Source organism: Oreochromis niloticus, linkage group LG13 (assembly GCF_001858045.2).
Source record: "Oreochromis niloticus isolate F11D_XX linkage group LG13, O_niloticus_UMD_NMBU, whole genome shotgun sequence".
NCBI lineage: Eukaryota > Metazoa > Chordata > Actinopteri > Cichliformes > Cichlidae > Oreochromis > Oreochromis niloticus.
The window spans coordinates 10,477,465-10,496,300 of NC_031978.2; the positions used below are offsets into that span (position 1 = coordinate 10,477,465).

General features: G+C 43.9%; 1 protein-coding gene across 7 annotated transcripts in view; it reads right to left on the reverse strand.

The window, feature by feature from the left end:
- Window positions 1-1,114: 1,114 nt before the first annotated feature.
- The window catches only part of ccdc88ab (coiled-coil domain containing 88Ab), a 65,395-nt gene continuing 47,673 nt past the window's right edge, over window positions 1,115-18,836 (reverse strand). Inside the window, exons 16-39 of one of the 7 annotated variants that reach the window (XM_025897404.1) lie at window positions 18,596-18,726; window positions 18,140-18,433; window positions 17,664-17,846; window positions 16,903-17,181; window positions 16,560-16,684; window positions 16,146-16,284; window positions 15,311-15,487; window positions 15,058-15,219; window positions 13,554-13,831; window positions 13,246-13,389; window positions 12,938-13,124; window positions 12,671-12,816; window positions 12,467-12,559; window positions 11,921-12,123; window positions 11,561-11,608; window positions 9,865-9,942; window positions 7,660-7,896; window positions 7,485-7,538; window positions 6,627-6,713; window positions 5,910-5,999; window positions 5,307-5,587; window positions 4,673-5,126; window positions 2,793-2,898; window positions 1,115-2,000 (exon numbers count right to left, since the gene is read on the reverse strand). In XM_025897404.1, coding sequence (XP_025753189.1) covers window positions 2,843-2,898; window positions 4,673-5,126; window positions 5,307-5,587; window positions 5,910-5,999; window positions 6,627-6,713; window positions 7,485-7,538; window positions 7,660-7,896; window positions 9,865-9,942; window positions 11,561-11,608; window positions 11,921-12,123; window positions 12,467-12,559; window positions 12,671-12,816; window positions 12,938-13,124; window positions 13,246-13,389; window positions 13,554-13,831; window positions 15,058-15,219; window positions 15,311-15,487; window positions 16,146-16,284; window positions 16,560-16,684; window positions 16,903-17,181; window positions 17,664-17,846; window positions 18,140-18,433; window positions 18,596-18,726 — 3,926 coding nt within the window. In that variant the 3' untranslated portion in view covers window positions 1,115-2,000; window positions 2,793-2,842. Of the gene's footprint in view, window positions 2,144-2,792; window positions 5,127-5,306; window positions 5,588-5,909; window positions 6,000-6,626; window positions 6,714-7,484; window positions 7,539-7,659; window positions 7,897-9,864; window positions 9,943-11,560; window positions 11,609-11,920; window positions 12,124-12,466; window positions 12,560-12,670; window positions 12,817-12,937; window positions 13,125-13,245; window positions 13,390-13,553; window positions 13,832-15,057; window positions 15,220-15,310; window positions 15,488-16,145; window positions 16,285-16,559; window positions 16,685-16,902; window positions 17,182-17,663; window positions 17,847-18,139; window positions 18,434-18,595; window positions 18,727-18,836 lie in introns of all 7 variants that reach the window. The other 6 variants (XM_025897403.1, XM_025897398.1, XM_025897399.1 and 3 more) reach the window with 6 other exon arrangements.

The window sequence follows — 18,836 nt, forward strand, 5'->3', positions numbered from 1 at the left end:
TTTTTTTGCAATATAAACAATGTTAATATATAACTGTGGAGAAAACTACGCCTGCAATGAGATTAAAGCAAGTTACTTACATTAGGTTTTAATGTACGTTGTTAAAATGTGTTCATTACCCAACCCACTCTAAGGTCTGTTGGTAGTTAAAGGTAACATGAAATTACACAGAATATATTAGTTCATCCAGTTCTGTACCAAAACCCACTTCTAGGGTGCACCAAACACCCCCTGATTCAGCCTACATCGCCTCCCATGTGCTCACAGGGGCACAAAGTCCAGTCTTCATACATTTTTTTAAAAGTTTGTCAAGTTAAATGGGCCCTGGGAGACAAAACACAATGTTCTATTTTCAGAGAAAATTAGAGGCTTTTTTTAATGATCAGTATAAGTAAGAAGGGATCATTTGCAAGCACGCTGCAGAACATTTTAACTACTGTTTGCAGCAGAAAATACGTTACTCGGCTTTAAGAACCATACCTCTGACTCCTGGTCATCCTTCTCCCATCAGTGAGCCTGGATGAGGTTTGATTCCATCGCTGACTTGATGGTTTGAAGTTGGCCGAATGTGAAGATGTTAATATCTCTCCTCTATATAAAGGCAGCCCTTCCTTTCTCGTCATTTTATCCATTAATGGGTATTTTATAACAAAGTCTGTTACATAATTATTCCCTTCATGCCTACATCATGATGGAAAAATTTATTGCAGTACTTCAGTACTAGACTGCATTAACTTTTAACTATGCGTATCTACTAAAGTTACAAATTAACGTTACACTACACCAGCTAGGAAGACGACTGGCTATTTTATACATATTTGGGGTATTTAAATCTGACTGTGTGAAGTTACTCACACACCAGTTCTGCTAAAAATGTAAAAACGCAGAAATCTAGAGTAATTCAGCAGTAAGATAAACAACCAAGTACTGCAAGAACAGCATTTGAGTTGCTGTGTTTTTCACCTTTGAAAAAGGAAAGGACCACAAACAGTAGATCAAATTGAACTCCAACACGATTAGCACTGCAGCGCTGTTGTATTAGACTACACTTCTCATAACAGAGTACCCCGACTATATATACATGCACACACAATGAACCAAGAGCGCACACAGATAGTCTTGATGAATTTTAATTACATCAAATGAATTCATGTAAAAGTGGAAAAGGAGGAAAACACTGGGTCTCATCACTGCCAACATGTTCAACACAACAGAAGTCTGCACATGCTCCGTTTGCACTGGGCAGGTCGCAGGTCACCTATACTTCAGACAGATTTATTAAACGCTTCCTTACGGAGTGCCTTTTTAGAAAGTAAAGACTATGTGCTTTTACAGTTATTCTCTGGATTAGAGCAGCAATGGAAGTGATAAATGAGATGCTTCAGCGCCATTTGGTGAAATGAAAATGAAGAGTGAAGATGAACTACATGTAGGGTTTTTTCCTCAGGGTGTGTCTCTGCCTTATAGGTGACCTGAAACACTCCCATGATAAGTCTCTACTTCTCTCTCTCACACTACCTTCACTCAATCAAGCTGTCATGGCTTCCTGTCCGAGTCCATTTGGCATCCTGGCATGTTTCCATTGAACACTGTTCTCTTTGATTGGATAAAGGAAGCGGGATGATTGATTGATTGCTCCATGCAGATTGTGATTCTCCGGACATGCTTCATGTTGTCTTTGTTTGTGCATTCTGCCCAGTCACAAAATGTTTTATGACCATGGCACTGGGCAGAAGAAGGTCTGTCTCACTGGTTCAAGGTTGCCCTGTTGGCTGTTGTGTGAACACTGGCACTTTAATTTTAGTCCACAGAGACTAGTGCATGGCTAACTGTCCGTCACACTGAAGGACAAGTGGCAGTGCAATCTGCCATCGGAGTCTTAGTGGAAAGAAAACAAAAACTGTCACTGTAACATTTTCTAATAATTTTAAGTTGTTTCCTTGATTCAAGGAAGAAAGAAGAAAACAGAGAAGGAAGCCACTTTTCTCTACTGAAGTGTCCTGGGTTAAAAAAAAAAAAGGGGGGGGGGGGGGGGGGGGGGGGGGGGGGGGAGACAGGCTTTTACAATCTTTTCTCACTGTAGACGGTCTCAGCAGATTCACTCTACTAGGCTTCAGACACACAGCTCCAAGGCCACCTTTCTCTGAGTCCCAAGCAAGCAAAGAGGAGTAGAGAGAATTGGAAAGAAAGATGAAAAGAAAGTTGAGAAAGATAAAAGAAGGAAAGGAGATGGAAAACAGAGAAAGGAGAAAGTTAAAGATCAGAAGCTGTACCAGCAAAGACAGAGACGTAACAAGGGAACACAGAAGGATGCCTGGATCTACATGCAAGGGGGAAGGATTTGAGCGCTACACCAAAGCCATGCAGCAACAATAAGCAGCCTGCAAACACCGACTTCTTCACTCAGCAGTCGCCAACAGCATGAGATGCTTTATGAAGGAGTGGGAAACGGTGAGCTGCTGGAGCCGAATGGCTCGTCTTGTCGAGGGATTTGAAAACCAAGGGGGGGAAAAAAAAAAAAAGCAGCATCCACTCTGAGCTACACGGTAAAATGGCCCATATGCCATGCAGACGGGTCCTATCAGGCTCCTTGAACAGGCGTTTGGCACCACAGGGACAGTGAGGGGATGGACAGGACAGTGAGGGAGAGGGTAACAGCTTAGAGAAGCAGGGGAAAGCAAGCGCACAGCAGGATGGATGACATCTGTTACACCATGTTTTAGGTTCCCATGGAGACAAGACTGACCCCACCCTCCACCCCCCTCCCCTTCTCCTCCCGCTCGCTCACTCACCACGCGCTCACAGCATGGTAGCAGACAGACGAGGGTGGGGGGGACAGGGTTTAGCAGCTTTGCTGCGGCTCCCCGCTCCTGCTTTTAGACTTTCTGCCCTCCACATCTGTAGGACAAAGGCAACGCTTATGTTACATCTGCAGAGTGATGACAGACCATTTTCATTTACTTCATACCTGCGGATACTTTCAATCAAGATAAATACAATATAGCAACTAAAGAGTACAAAAGCAGAAATAAATAAGGACGTAGATACAGGCAGTTCAACTACTATTGGCACAATATGTAGTGCTCGTCTTTGATTATAACTTAATGATAGCAGTCTATACAAGATAGGTCAGTCTCAAATATCACCTCAAGTTATCCAACTTGTGGCGTGTCAGAAGAAAATACCAAAAGGAATGATGTTCGCTTCATTCCCAAAACAACCTCAAACGAATCAACTTACATTATCGACTCCACGTTCTAAAAAAAATAATTAAAATACCCCCAAACAATCAGAAACTGCGTAAAACCAAATCACTATCATCATGCTGTGTTCTGTGTCCTCTCCGTCAACTTTCACGTTTCAAACTAAAAATGCCACTCTGATTGTTTTGGGAATGAAGCTTCATCATTTTGTCACCAGCCCAGGAGGTCAGTTTAGATCCACCAGATCATATTAATCCATTTGCAGAGGGGAGCAAACACTCCAGTGAATGTGTACACAGCAAAGAAAAACAGAAAAAATATCAAATGTAAAAAACAAAAAACAAACAGCACACACCATCATAAGAAACAAACGTATGAAAACCATTTTGATCACAGCAATCCAAATGAAAGTTTCAGGTCAAACAGACAAAACAAAGCCATGCAATTTAGGAGGTGAAAAGTGGGACTTGCCAAGAATCACCATAATAAACAGAAAATGCAAAGTGAACCTATTATCTGACTTTACTATGAAGAAATTGCCCCAGAATGCTTTGCTCATTATGCTCATTATCGAAAACAGCTTTTCCTGCTGTTTTTATGATTCCTGGTGTGACTTGAACTGACTTGCTCGGTGTGTTCTGGCCTCAAATTAAAGCTTTAGATAATTCTATATTTCTTCTCATTCCCAAGTTAAAATGTATCGCCCCAGTGCAACAGATAATAGTATAATGTTAGCCAGGTAAAACTTATCTGATGAGGTAAAAATAATGTGTGAAAGGTTATTGGACGGAAGAACAGTCAAAGTCCGGCATCATAAAAAAGCAAATGGGGTTTAAAAAAAAAATTAAAAATTAAAGTTACCAATCAGCACCATAGCAAACAGGGGAAAAATGACCCACATACACTACACAGAGACAGATAGTGCTCTGATGAATACATGCAGAGGAAATGGCTTTGCTCTTTATCCATCCTTTTGTTCCTCCCTCTTCAAGTCAAGTATTAAAATCAGCAAACCAGAAACCTCCCCGTCATTTAGATACAGCCGTACTCATACCACAGAGACTCCCTCTCCTCTGGGCTCAGTGACTGATCCGGATTATTTACACAACTCTGATCAACACCCTCACTGGATCTCATCTGGCCGTTTGATTGGCTGTAGGGGGTCTGGTTTTGGGTGCGAATGTGATGCGGCACAGGAGGAGGGTGGGTCTTATTTGTAACAGGAGGCCCGCTGATGTTGCTGACTAAGGTGGGGTTAAGAGAAAGGAAGGGGAGGTTTTTGTCTGCTGACTCACTAAAGATGGAGTCCATGAATACAGATTCTACAGTGAAGGAAGGGCCGAGGAAAGACTCAAGGGTGGAGAGGTCGGGGTCCTCCAAGCTATGGCAAGGTAAGCTGACTGACTTGGGCATGGGGGTGATGGTGGTGAGGGGTCCCTTAAGGTTGGTGCTGTTGGGGTGGTACTCACTGGGTGTGGGCTGCGAGCGTAGCCCAGCCCTGGTGGAAGCAGCAGCAGCAGGAGCGTCAACCGAAACGGGCTGCCGGTTGTCCTTGGACAGCAGGTCGTGGATGCTGGTACGCCGTGTGGTACCTTCAGCGGTGGAGATGACACTGCTGGCCCGGGGCAAGGTGGAGGAGGCTGAATCGAGCCGTTCGGAGACCGAGGTCGCTTTGCCCTGTGAAGACAGGCTGGCGCGGATCGGGGCGGAGCCTTTCACGCGTGTGCTCTCGGCCTTCCGCAGGGAAGGGCGTCCTGGTTGTCCGGAAGACCTCGGAGGCCGGTCAGCGCTAACTGGTGCTGCCTTCCCGCTGGACGAGCGCAGTATGCCCCGGCCCTTTGTGACAGTACGTTCTTTCTGGCTGTGCTCAGAGGACGTGGAGAGGCGAGGAGAGTCTACAGTGAGGTTCTCCTGACTGCCAGACTACAAAAGACAGCAAACAGCATTAAGGACAGAACAAATAACAATGGAAACATTTCACATCCAACTCCAAACGCAATCTGAACTGACTAATAAAGAAGAACGTGTTCAATTTTAGTCCATATGTAGGCTGTAATCCAATAAATCTAAGAACAGCACTTATAACAGAATTTCAGGCCTCACCTCTGCAGGATCAATACCCTCATCCAGGAACTGCTGCAGGGAAAGCACCTCGCGCCTTGGGGATCCCGTCTTCCTGATCTGGGTCTGGACCGCGCTGCCCGCGGCAGCGGATGGGTCGAGAGATCTGCGCAGCTGCAGGGGGCTCTGGTGGGAGGAGCGTGAGGAGGTGGGCTGCTGGACGGGGCTGCTGCCGCTGCTGGACCACACCTCCTGGTCCAGACTCAGGCTGAACTCGCCGCTGCTCTCGCTGTGAGGCCTGCTCAGACTGCCGTTCAATGTGCCTGCAGGACGAGGGGAGGCATGGATTACAAGATTTCTGATTGCATTAGTAGTGATCAGACTCCCCCCCACACTTTCAGAACACGCCATGCCATTTAAAAAGCATTATATTGAAAAACATCTCATAATTTTATCTCAGATCTAATTTTATTACCATCATGAGTTATAGCTTTCTACCCAATGAAGAAAATAGAACGCCTTAAAGTTGAACCAAACCAACTTGATCACATTTTCACACAAGAAAAACAAGATGAAAGGGAGCCAAAGAAAAAGACAAGAGTAATAAGTGGATAGGAGCAGAGGAAGAGGAAAGGAGGAGCATACCTTTGCCCTCCAGAGGAGAAGTGAGGTGGGAGTTATTGTTACTATTACTACTGGTGGTCCTGTTGCTATGAAGACTGGAGGGTCTGGAGGCTGGGTAAGGGACGAGAGGTAAGACACATGCACAGATACATTCACAGTCAGGATTTATATCTGTACACGCTTGCACCTATCCACACCAACATGCACCAACGCGAGGAGTAACACGTATACGGACGCCAACACCCTGACAGAACGTCTCCTGCTGGGGGAGCAGATGGCACATGCCAGGCAGAGGGACAGGAAAGGTGGCTCAATGCCAGGCTGCAGCCCCAATATGTCCATTCAATAAACAAAGGAACTACTGACAGAGAGGGCAGGGACACCCAAATATACGGACCGATTTCCCACCAATAAAGGGGAAGTGACAGATGAAACAAGTGTGAGTCTGTTAGTAATTAAAGAGGAAATGACAGGCCATGTTAGGAACTGAGAAGGAAGACAAAGAGTAAAGGAAAGGTGTAAAGACAACATGAACTTGCGCTCTCCAGTGCTGACAGGGACAGCCCCAACTGAAAACCAGTGACCGTGAAATCATCTCAAACTGGTTTTCACGACATGCATGACACCAAATTAGAATTTCAAATCAACCCCAACGTTACAGATCAGTATCAGAGTCAGAAACCAGCGGATTGCTTGTGGCCGCACAGTGATCCTCAGTCCCGAGTAACTGTCACTTACTACAGATGTTACAGGACACTCTGCACATAGCGCTCAGACCAACAGCACAACGACGCAAATGGCAGGGGGACATATACCCCTGTGGCCCTGATAACAAACAAACAAACAAACAAAAACATACAATGCAACACACCTAAAGGGTAACATGACAACTCAATACTGCTCAAAAATAATAAAGTTTAATGAAACGCAGATGGAAACAAAAAAATAATTTACAGTGTCTGGGGGAGGGGGAAAAAAATCAATACACGTCTCAAACTACCATTAGTCTCTACAACATCCGATGACCTAATGGCTCATACATTCTGAGTAACATCCGGTGTGTGAGTGAGACTGGGCGTCCTTCTCCAACCATTACAGTGATGAAGTGGGAACAACATCCTGTGGAACCAGTTTATTGACCATCAAAAGTGCAGATGTTTGCAGCACTTAAACACAACAAGAGAAATCTGTCTGTAGACCTAGCTTAAGGAATGTGTGCCAGTAGTTTGGTGGCTGTTTAGCAACTGGGTCATCTACATTAAAGCGACACAGACCTGATCAAGTGTTGCCTGGATCCAGATTAACTGCCCTGGATAACACCCTAGCGCCTGTATTAAAGTCAATCCTGCTTTCAGCAAAGGCTGATCTGTCTCCCTCTCCCCGTCTCTTTTGCTCCCATCTAACTCTAAATCAAGCTTAATCAAAGTGCAGGAAGGCAGCCCAAAGATTATCAGTGGGACTCCTGAGGACATGACCTGTTTTTTCCCCCTCATTTCTTGTTTAAGGGGCCTTCAGATTCCAGCCTGGTGCTGAGAGACCGCAGGCGCTTTTCTTTGACACAGTTTCGTGCTGATGTCGTGTGAAGCATTACTCTACCTTGACTCTTGGGATCATCCAATGAGCCGACGACATCCTCGCAGGAGGCATTGTCTGTTGAGATAAAGAGGGCAGTCATGCTACAGCTTCTTTTCACTCTGTTCTGAACAGATTTCGTCAACTAAACGAAATGAGGAAATTAACACAATGTATTTCCACAAACAGGCATCCTGACCTTTGACCTGAAGCCTGTGCTTGGCTCTACTGTGACTTGAACTAGGCAGGGTGAGGGTGGCACAATCAATGGCATTGGTGGAAAAGGCGAGTTCCTTCATGCGCTGCCCGCTGCGCCTGCTTCTGCCCGTCATGTTGGCATCTCCGGCTTCAGCCCCGTCTAGATTCTCACTGCTGCCCGCCCACTGAGCCTCAGGACCGCCTGCCATTGCCATGGTCTGAAGCAGGTCATTCATAGCTAGGATGGATGGGTTGGCATGAAGAAAAAAAAATGAGATTAGGCATTTTAATACATTTAATCTTACCTCAAGTAATGGCTCAGGATTTATAGGCATTTTATCTTAGAGAAGTCCAAATTTAATCCATCCAGACTTTAAAGGCAAACTAAAATCAGAGAAACTGGTTGCTAAAATATCCTTACGAGGGAAGAACAACCTTGCAAAGATTTTTTACAACTTTTTTTTGTACACAGGACAATCATCTAGTACCCTCTTGGAGACAAAGGCTAAATTACCATTGGGAATGTGCCTAGAGACATTACAGGACACAGACGTGGCCTCAAAGAATCCTTCAATAATCTCTAAAAGGATTCTGTAAAAGCAAAGGTGGCGGTTATCCCGCTGCTGCCACGACAGAGCCAATCAACTGACGAAATGGAAAATACATTAACCAATCATGTTTAAGTTTCATATAAGAAAAGAACATCTCATATTCATTATCTTAGCAAAAATGCGCTGTAATACTGTATCATGAATTGGCTCTGCTGAAATGAGAAGAGCACAGATCATGTGAGAAGTTGTGTCAGCACTGAGCCATGAGCGAAGCTGTAACGCTGTGAAACTGTGCACAGAAGGAACTACAACTTCTCTCGCCTTTCATTTAGATGAAAGCGATAAACAACTGTACAGAGGCCTTTCAAAATGGCTACCCAGTGCTGAGACTTGCTTCTTGAAGGACTCTGACAGGGCAGGAAAATGCTCTTTAAGGCCAGATCTAGACTATAATTATCACTGGATACAAGTCAGTATTCAATAATAAATTCATGCTATAGAATAACAGTTCCAAGCCTTTTAAAACTCAATGCACAAAAGCCAACAACATATCAACCAAAGTGCACGGTCGGTCACAGCCAGACACTTTCTGACATCCCTGACCGTCTCTATGCACTTTGATTACTGAGCCGACAGTGAAGAGGAAGCATGGAAACATGCAAAGCTGCTCTGAGCAACGGCGGTGGTGCTGTACACACACACACAAAATAAATAAATAAATCAGAGCGAGGCAAGCCCATGTCAGCAGAATAAGATCTGAAATGCAGCACGCTGACAGAGAAGAGAGAGAGACAGACTGAGAGAGAGAGAGAGACAGAATAAAGGCTCCATTTCAAGTCCTCCATGGTGAGTGCGAGCGATGATCAAGCACTTAGTGATTTTCTTTGTCATGCTGTAATCAAACACGGGAGCACGCATGAAAGGCAAACTCACAGTCTTTCCTGCTGTCTCACCCTCTCACACACCCTCTCACACACACACACACACACACACACACACACACACACACACACACACTTGGCCTTTCATTCAGCATACACAAACAAAATAAAACCACAAAGCACACAAGAAAGCTGCCCATTGCACATTACTGTAAGTGACCAAATGACATGGTTTTGGTCCAGAGGTGAAAATCAAACAAAAGAAAACAGAAAAAAACTAAATCACCACTGTTCCTATAGTTTAGCCCTAACAAACACTAAGGTTGTCTTATTCATTCATCTGCAAATAGTGAGAGTAAAGTGACACTATACTGCTGACAGCCAGTAAAGACTTGGAAGATACTCTACAGGAGAAAGTGGCGGCGGCAGACGTGGCGGCAGAAGTGATGGGATGGGTGGGGATTACTAGGAAAAATTTTTAAGGACAAGTCACTGATGTCACCAGGTATAGCAGAGCGGCAGGGGGATGGGTATGGTGACTAAACTATAAAGAATTTAAAAATTGATCCTCTGGTAGGTCCTTTGCAGACATCTCTAAAACATGGATAAAACTCTGGAGTTTTAAACACAAATTCTGCAGATGTGACTGAAACCTGAAGTGCCTCGCTGCAACCACCCTGACATCAGTGACTGCTCCTCCTTTGTTTCTCCTAGCGCGACAAGAGGAGGGAGAGGAGGCAGATGAAGGCTAGCGTGGCAGCTAACAGATCTTACACATGGAGCGCCGGTAGATAGCCTTGGCCTTGTCTTTGTCCTTGGATCTGTTCCTCATGAAAGGCAACCTTTTTATAGCTGTCCGATCACAGCCAGAGACAGACAGGTAGGTAGACAGGTAGGGAGGGAAGAGAGCGACAGAGTAAGGCCAGGAGGGAGGTGAAGGAAAAGCAAAATAAAAGAAAGAAAAGGAGGGTAGAACAGAGGGATGTGGTTAATGTTTTCACAGACAGAACCAGGCGAGAGAGAGCTGAGCTCCTGGACACCTTAACTGGACAACAGACAACACAACAACTATAATATATGACTTTAAAAACATGTGGGTTATAATATTGGAGAGCCTATTAGATAGTTAATCAAGAGTAAGGTATTTCAATCTATACAAATACTCCCCATATTATTAAAAATATATACACACACACACACACACACTTTATTGGATGCCCTTTGGATGGACTTAAATGCCTTCCACTGACTTTCTATATGTTCTGTATTTAAAGGCAGACTTTTGTATATAAAAAAAAAACAAAAAAACTACATTGTGTAAACAATAGGAAAACAGACACACATGATGCAAAACACGCACCGTCTCCTGCACACAAGCAGCATCATCCGCACATTCTCATGTTAATGGTTTTGACCACTGTATATTACATTCTCAACTTATTTCCAAGCATTACATTCTGTACACAACACAACACATTCCACACCTATATGAGACAACAAGATGAACATTATTAAAGGGTGCAATCAGGAGAAGGGGCAGGCTAACAGCAAAAAATAGCACTACAGTGTTTCCAGCAAAGACTTTCCCAAGAACCTCAAAGAATGAGAAGTTTATAGCTGCTGTTCCAGCACACTCGACTGTGTAATTTCTGTACTGTACGCAAGTGTTTTAGCAAATGTTACTACGTGGTTGTTAAAGGCTACATTCTCTTTGTCTTACCTCTTATCTTGTGTGTTGTGAAAAACATACAAACTCGTTACACTAACTGACAACTTTGTGCTACATAGCAGACCTATGTGGTTTAGTTGTTACTTGGTGATTACAGTTCATGTCAGTACAACTGAAAACAACCAACCAAGCCAGGTCGCGATAACCAGGCAATGCATTGCACCTTTTAATATCTACGATGCTATGATACAGGACGTTTCTTATTTACGAGTGAGCTGAACAGATCGACAGGTTACCTGAGAGCAAAGCATCTTGGGATTAGATTTTTTTCCAATATTTAAACCATGAGGTGCACTTGATTCAGCTCGACCTTGAGCGAGTATGCTGGTAACGTAAATGTAGTCCAAATTATTCCGCAAATTCCAAGATTTTAAGTCTTACAGCTTAGCAACTGACAATGACTCCAGTGACACGAGGCAAAAGTCTTAAAGCGACTTTTCTTCAGAAATGGTGGACATCCCCTTGAAAATGTTGCCAGTAACTACATAAAATAATACTATTCTTCAGTGATCGAGTTTAATAGTATTGGTAACAGCTGACTGAGTGCACCTCAATTTGTTTCAAACACAAGAAATGCTTCTGCATCTTTAACCAGGTCTGAGGTCAAGAGTCAGCCTGCACAGCTCAGCCGTAATCTCTACGACAGCTGAGTGATATGGACAATGGACTCACGAAAACATGCCCTGAAAGACGTGATAGTCGGGTCACAAACCCCTCCCACCCTCCCCATCCGCAGCATACCATTGGAGGAGCCCTGCACTTGGGCATGAGACTGCTGCCCTCTCCTCCCTTTGCAGAGAGAGAGAGATATAAAGAAGCAAAGGAGCAGTTAGGAGGAAAGACCCATTCAGTCACTCAGGCATACAAAGCCACACTCACAAAGTGGACCATTATGTGTCAATGAAGAAAGTTCAGCATCAAATTAAAGCTGTTAGCAAATGTTTCACTAATTCTGTGTGTACTATGAAACAGTATTTTATCAGTTTCCTTTCTTTTTGTAACAAAAAAATTATTGTGAACACTTTAAAAGAAGTTCCTTCAGTGATGGTTGAAACTATAACTGTGCAACCTTGTGTGTGTGTGTGGTTCTTTCAGACTCACTGCTGCTGCTCTTGTGTGAGAGCGTGTCATCTAGCGAGTTGGTGCCTGAGCCTATGGATGAGCTGTCCTGGCTGTCCTGGGGAAAAATCAGAAAACTGTCTCCAGACTCTGATCGAGATGGAGTCAGTGTGAGAGACCGCATCCTCTCCCGGCTCTTCGGCTTGATCAGCTTCTTCATCTTTAGAGTAATCCAGTTGCCGCGCCTGTAAAGCAGAGATGAGACAGACACTCAATAACAGACGAAGAAAAGGAAATAGGATTTTAAAAATCAATACATAATCGTATAAAGGATATATAAAGGCTAGATGCATTTTAAATGTCCCATGCGTTTTATTTTAGGCTTCATTTGAGCACCCAAATGATTATCAGGGTTAAGAAAAAAAAGTTTCAATATACAGCTGTATGATGCTCTGCAGATAATAAATATTTGATGCGCGCACTTCCTGCTGCTGCATTGCTTTTCCATCTCAAAATACAAGACAGCAAGTATGCAGAACTTTACCAGTTTGACTCAATTCTATGTAATTTAAAGGAAAAATTATGCACCTGCGTGGAGGTGAAGGGTCATAGAACTTGTACTGGTCCATGATCTTCTCCTCCAACTTCTCTTTCTGCCTCCTCAGCTCATTCAGCTTATCTCTGAAGGTTGGACAATGAGAAAAAAGTACAGTAAAAGCAGACGAGAATGCAGCACATTTGCATTTACAAACACAGACACAAAGAAATATGCCAGAATCATGTGGGTTTTACATGTATTGTCTTTGCTCCACGTGGAACAGGTCCTTGCTCTCCATGGTCTGCTCCAGCAGTGTGCGATTTTGTAACATCAAAGTCTGGATTTGATCCAACAGGTGACGGTTCTCTTCCTCCAAGTTTCCCTTCAGCTGGCTCAACAACTAACACAAGCACAGACAGATACATTCATATTTGGCTTTAGAAGCAGTGTTTTGAAATATGATACATTAAAAAGGTAGACACCATGAGAAAAACCTGAAGGGAAGAGAGGAGACTCATTACCTCACACTGGTTGGTTAGCTTGGTGGAGGTGATGTCCAGCTGCTGGTACTGCTCCTTCAGTTTAGAAAACTCAGCCTCCAGCTTGGTTTGCTCCAGCTTTGCACTGTTCAACTGGCTCTTTAGGTTTTTATGGTCCAGCTGGAGATTTTCATTGTCCTTCAAGAGCTGACGATAGGTGCTATTCAACCTGAGGAGAGAGAAAATGGACTCCTCAGTATAAGGCCTCATGCATTTAATTCAGTCCCTTTGATAAATTAGTGCTAATGTGAGCATAATGTTTAAGGTTATGGAAAAAAGGTTGAGCTGACCTATCATTTTCCTCTTTGAGCAGTTTGTACTGGTCAGCTGTAGCTTGGTGGGTCTGATTCTCCAGGGCCATCTTTTCCTGCTGCTCCTTCAGATTTTTCTCCAGCTCCTCCAGCTCCCCCTTTCTCTGCAAGAGCTGTTTGTACCTGCATACACAAACAGACACACACTTTAACACTTTTTTCGTTAGGTCCAGGACCATATTTCCTTGCAAAAGGCGGCCAAACTACAAACTAAAGTCACAAATGAGACTTGAGCTGTAATTAGACTTGAGCATGTGCCCATCCCAAGCTCCTAAACCACATCTCACTTGTCCTCCAAGTCCCTGTGCTGCTGTTCCAGGCTCTTGTGGGAGGTCTTCAGGCCACCGTGTTTCCCGATCAGCGCTTCATATTCAGCTGCCTGCCTCTCGTGGAGCGCTGCCAGCTTCTCGTGATCGCGCAGCAGCAGTTCGTAGGTAGCCCTCAGCTCCTCTTTCTCCCTCAGCGCTCCTTCACGCTCTCCCTCCACACTGCTCTGCTGGCTCTGCAGCTGGGTGTTCTGGGCCATCAGGGATGCGCTCTGTGAGCTCAGAGTTGAGTTTTCCACCTATGAAGAGGACAAATGCAGAGGGAGAAAAGGACATAAGGACGTAAAGAGGTGATAAGAGTGAAGTGTGGTGTGTGAATAAGAACAGTATTAAGTCCCTTAAATCAAACATCAAAGAACTTGGAAGCAGTAGCTGATGGGACTTTGGTCTGTAGGGGGCACTCTTCCCTCAACCGGCTCTCCTGGTTCAAAGCACTACAAAACATCGGCATGAAAGCTGTTTCTTTACTTCTTTTCCTTTATGATCACAGCAGCACCCAGGTCTCAAATCCCTCTACAGTCATGACTACTGTGTTTATTCACACTATGAACACACACACACAGAGTCCTGGTGTTGCTACAATTTCTACCTTTTTTTAAAAACTCTTTTAACTACCTCTAGCCCACCCCACAGACAAATGTCCTCAAACAGTGCCCAATTCAAAGCAACACAAGCAAACAGAGAAATAGCTACTGTGTAAATCCCTCCACCCTTAAGAAGGGTTTGAATTACTGCCAAACAGGGAGGACAAGTGTAAATCCAGAGCAGAGAGCCAAGCAGCCGGGCAAGGCAACAGTGCAAACAGGGCAGTACACAGAGGAGCCTATAAAGGCACAATGCAGTTCCATCCAAGTCAGAATGGCTAACAAAGCTCTGTCACCTACTATATGCATGGTTGCCGGCTTTCTGCAAAGTCAATTGCTACAGAACCCAAATTCTCTGTTTTCAAGAACAGAGAGTAGAGAGCTTCATGGAAAGGGTTTTAATGGCATAGCAGCTGCATTCAAGCCTTACTTCACCAAACAGAAAAAAATGGTTGGATGCAGTGGTGCAAAGCACTCCACCATTGGACTACAGAGCAGTGGAGGCGTGTTCTCAGGAGTGATGAATCATGATTCTCAGTCTGGCAATCCGATGGATGAGTTTGGGTTTGGCGGTTGCCAGAAGAACGGTACTTGCCTGACTGCACTGAGACAAGTATAAAGTTTGGGCGATGCGGGATTATGGTGTAGGGCTGTTCTGTGGGAGCTGGGCCCCAGTGAAAGAAACTTAATGTTTCAGGATACAAAGACGTTTTGGACAATTTCATACTCCTAACTTTGAGGTAACAGTTTAGGGACGGCCCCTTCCTGTTCCAACATGACCAGTCAGCATCATTCTCTGACTTCACAAATGCACTTCTGGAAGAATGGTGAAAAACTCCCATAAACACACACCAAGCTGTGAGAGGTGTGATGGAGATTACCTGTAGTTTAGCATTCTGCGTCTGTAGCGTTGTATTGTTCTCCTGTAAGGAGGCCGTCTGCCTCTGCACAGCCACTATCTGAGCCTGCAGGTTGGAGTTTTGGGTTTCCAGTTGTTTGAGTTGGCTCCTCAGGGCCACCTTCTCAGCCTGCAGAGTAGCATTCTGGGAAGACCACACATGACAGTATATTAGACAGGAAAGTATAGAACCAAAATTCACAACATAATTCATTCCTGACAGTATCTAAACTTACATTCCTCTCCACTTCAATGAGTCTGTCTTTGACTTTCAGCAGTTCTCTGGTGGCTTCATGGCTTTCTTTCTCCCATTTACTGACAGCCTGAGGGTCTTCCCCTCCTTTAGGGGGCGAGCTCTGCACCATCCTCTCCTCCTCCTCCCTCTGCCGGAGTGCCTCATAGTTTTTCTTCACCTGGGGATGAAAATAGTAAGTCAACAAAATTAAACATTTCAATTCCTGCGGCCGCCTGTTCATGGCTCATGTTTTTTCACAGCTTTGGATTAGATTTGTGTCGGCAGGTTCAAAATACAAACGCCTCCCTGAAGGAAAGCAGACATCTCCTATTGCACATCGCCCCTTATAAATAGATAAACTGCAGACAGAAACGAAGAGTGGATAAAATAAATAATGCATCGGCCTTGACAAGTCCTCGATGTTTTCATTGTTTCTAGTGTTTGAGTGTATGAGAAAGATGCTGAGACATGCTGGTCTCAAGTGGACAAGCAAGCATATTCAAGTTTTTAATAATGGGGTTTTCTTTAATATGGCAATGCTAAACATCTGTAAATGAACAAGTTTTTTTATTCAAGTATTTAAAAAAAAAAAAAAAAAAAAAAAGGAGCCAGTTGACATGGTTCAGGCATCTAGTTAGGATGCCAGATGGGAGGAGACCTCAAGAGACAGAACAGGCTGGGGAGTTTGGGAATGCTTTGGGATTGCCCAGAAAGAACTAGTGTGGCTGGAGAGAATGACATCTGGAATAGTCTCATTAACCTGCTGCCAGCACAACTGGCAAATCCATACTTTACAAATCCATATTTTAAAAACATCCATTTGTTGTGTTACATACCGTTTTCAGCTCCTGGCGAAGCTGCTGGTTAAGGTTGGAGGACTCCTGCAGTCTTGCCTCGAGCGCAGCAATTTTCTCCTCTTTGATCTCCAGAGTTGATTTCAGGGTCGACTCCAGTTTGGTTTCCAGGAGCTTAAACCTGACGATAAAGGTTCAGGTCAGTCCAGATGAGTGTTTGTTTTTGCAAAGTGAGTTTGTCAAAGAAACGCTGATTAAAATCAAAGCACGTAATTTAAACCTCACCAGACTTGATTTATTTTAAGCCTCAACTTTAGTGCACTAAAGTCAGAATTATTAAAAAGCATTATCATGATAATGCTTTTTAATAATTCTGATTCCAAGCAAGCTGACTGGCTTCTCATTTGAGCTGAATCTGAGGATGTTTTAGCTTTTGTGTGCAGATATAATATTCACCTGTCGTCTGAGCTCTCGTCATGCAGGAGCCTCTCTTTGTTCAGTCCAATCTTCTCCAACTCATGGGTCAGTTTCTCAAGATCATTGGTCATCTGCTGAGTCCGCAGCTTCTCACTCACAAGCTCCTAAACACACAATTGCATGCTTTTGAATTCCATATTAGTAACAGACATATCATTTATTAAAAATAACCCAATTAAATTGGTTGCAAGGTTTATTAAAAGGGATATAAAAACACATTTTTAATCACAAATTCTTAATTTTATCAATATATAAATCGTGAGGTTTAAGATGTTTTGAGATAATATTCGCAGATGTCTGATAGTCTAACAGCCATTTTCACCTCTCTGAGCGTGACAAGGGTCTTCTTATCGATCGTGGCCTGTTTGACCAGCTCCTTTTTCTCCCTTTCCAGGTCCTTGACTCTCGTACAGGAGTCCCTGAAAAAGATCATCTCCTTGCCCATTGTCCGATTTTCCTTCTCCAAGGTAGCGATGCGCTGGTTGCTATCATCCAGCTTGGAGTCGCGGATCTCAGCCTGCTGCCTCAGTCGCTTGTTCTCCTTCTCCAGGAGCTTCTTGTCTTTCTCTAGCTGGCAGCTTTCCAACTCCAGAGCCTTGTTCTGGAGGAGAAGCAAATGTAATGGAGAGCAGATGGTTAAATATGATTTGGGATTACTCTTTGTCTAAATGCCTTGTTTGGCTGAACTTGGACAAAGATTAGCTCAAAGGCCAAAAATGTATACGACAAATAATCTGGGTTAATCCAATTCAGCTGGGAAACGCGCTATAATTTCAAAATAAACTAAAAAGAATCAGAGTGGCAGTACAATGCTCCTTAAGCACCAGATCATTTTGCACTTTTTTGATTTATTTAGGAACCTTTAGACTGCTGTATCACAACACACTGCATTCAGTCGGCTGAAACTACATTTTTTGAGCCAGTGTGACTGACCCCATTAATCAATGCCAACAAAAGTAACAGACGCCTAGAGCTGTCCCACTAGTTGCCATATATTTGAGCTAGAGGAATAACTGCAAGTTCCTCAAAATACCTTTAATTCTGTCATTTTCAGTCCATTTTCCACATTTAAGCATTCCCTACCTCCTGCTCCAGCTGCTCGAGACGTTTACTGGAGATCTTGAGCTCCTCCAGGTTACGTTGGAGGGACTGATTCTCAGACTCCACCTCTTGCAGCTCTGCCTCCAACTGCTGGATCTTCTTGCTGCTGTTCTCCAAAGCCTTCTGCAGGCGCTGGTTCTCAGTATCTAGGCCCTGGTAGCTCACCTGGGAGAGGAATAGCCAGATTAGGAAATTCAAATCATCCATGAACTAGTTGTGCTTCTCCCTGAAGACAACTATATGTCAGATCCCCTGTAACAGCATTCAGTGATAATAAATTACAAAACTAAAACGGATTCTTCACATTCTTAAATAAACACATAGTCTTTGCTTGTGACAAGACGGCAGGTAAGCTTCAGTGGCATATATCTGCTTTAATTTCTCAAAGAAATTTATTCCCACAGTTACATCTCACTGCTCTTCAACCACATATGTACCCGCTGTACGACCCGTATTACCTCTAATCTCTCAGTCTTCTTAGACGAGGCTTTGAGCAGCTCCAGACTGCGTTTCAGTTGGCTCTTCTCGCTCTCCAGCTCCCTGTTCTCGGCCTCCAGCTGAGCAGCCTTAGCCCCCGCCGACCGGAGACTCTCAGCTGAGCGTCGAAGCTCCAGGTTCTCCTGCTCCAGTTGAGTGTTTTCTTTTTCCAAAGCCTCCAGCTGGAAGGCCATGTTTTTCAGGGTGTCCAGCTTCTTCTTCAGGCGGCGGCCTTCTGCCTCCAGCTCACCATTCTCCTTCTCCAAAGAAGCCACCTACACACACAGGAAACAAAGATGAGAAGTAAAGCATTTGGCAATACCACCAAATTCTTTTCATGTTTTCATGTTACTCCAACAATTGCTTCAAAAAAATCTGAATGTGAGATAAGATAAGAGGATGAAAACTTGCAGAAACTGTCACAAAATGCACCTGACCTTTTCACAGGTGATTCCAAGACTGGCAACTTTCTTCTGCAGGCTCTCGTTTTCCCTTTCCAACTTCTGTATCTGAATTTCCAGCTCTTCTGCTCTCTCTCCTTTCTCCTTCATAACTTCAAGCTCTTTGCCTGCAAAAATAAATGTTTACCAACAACTAGAATGTTTATCCATAACATTTTTATAGCAGATAAGGGGGGAAAAAACAAAACAAAAAACCCCATACCATTACTAACTTGCT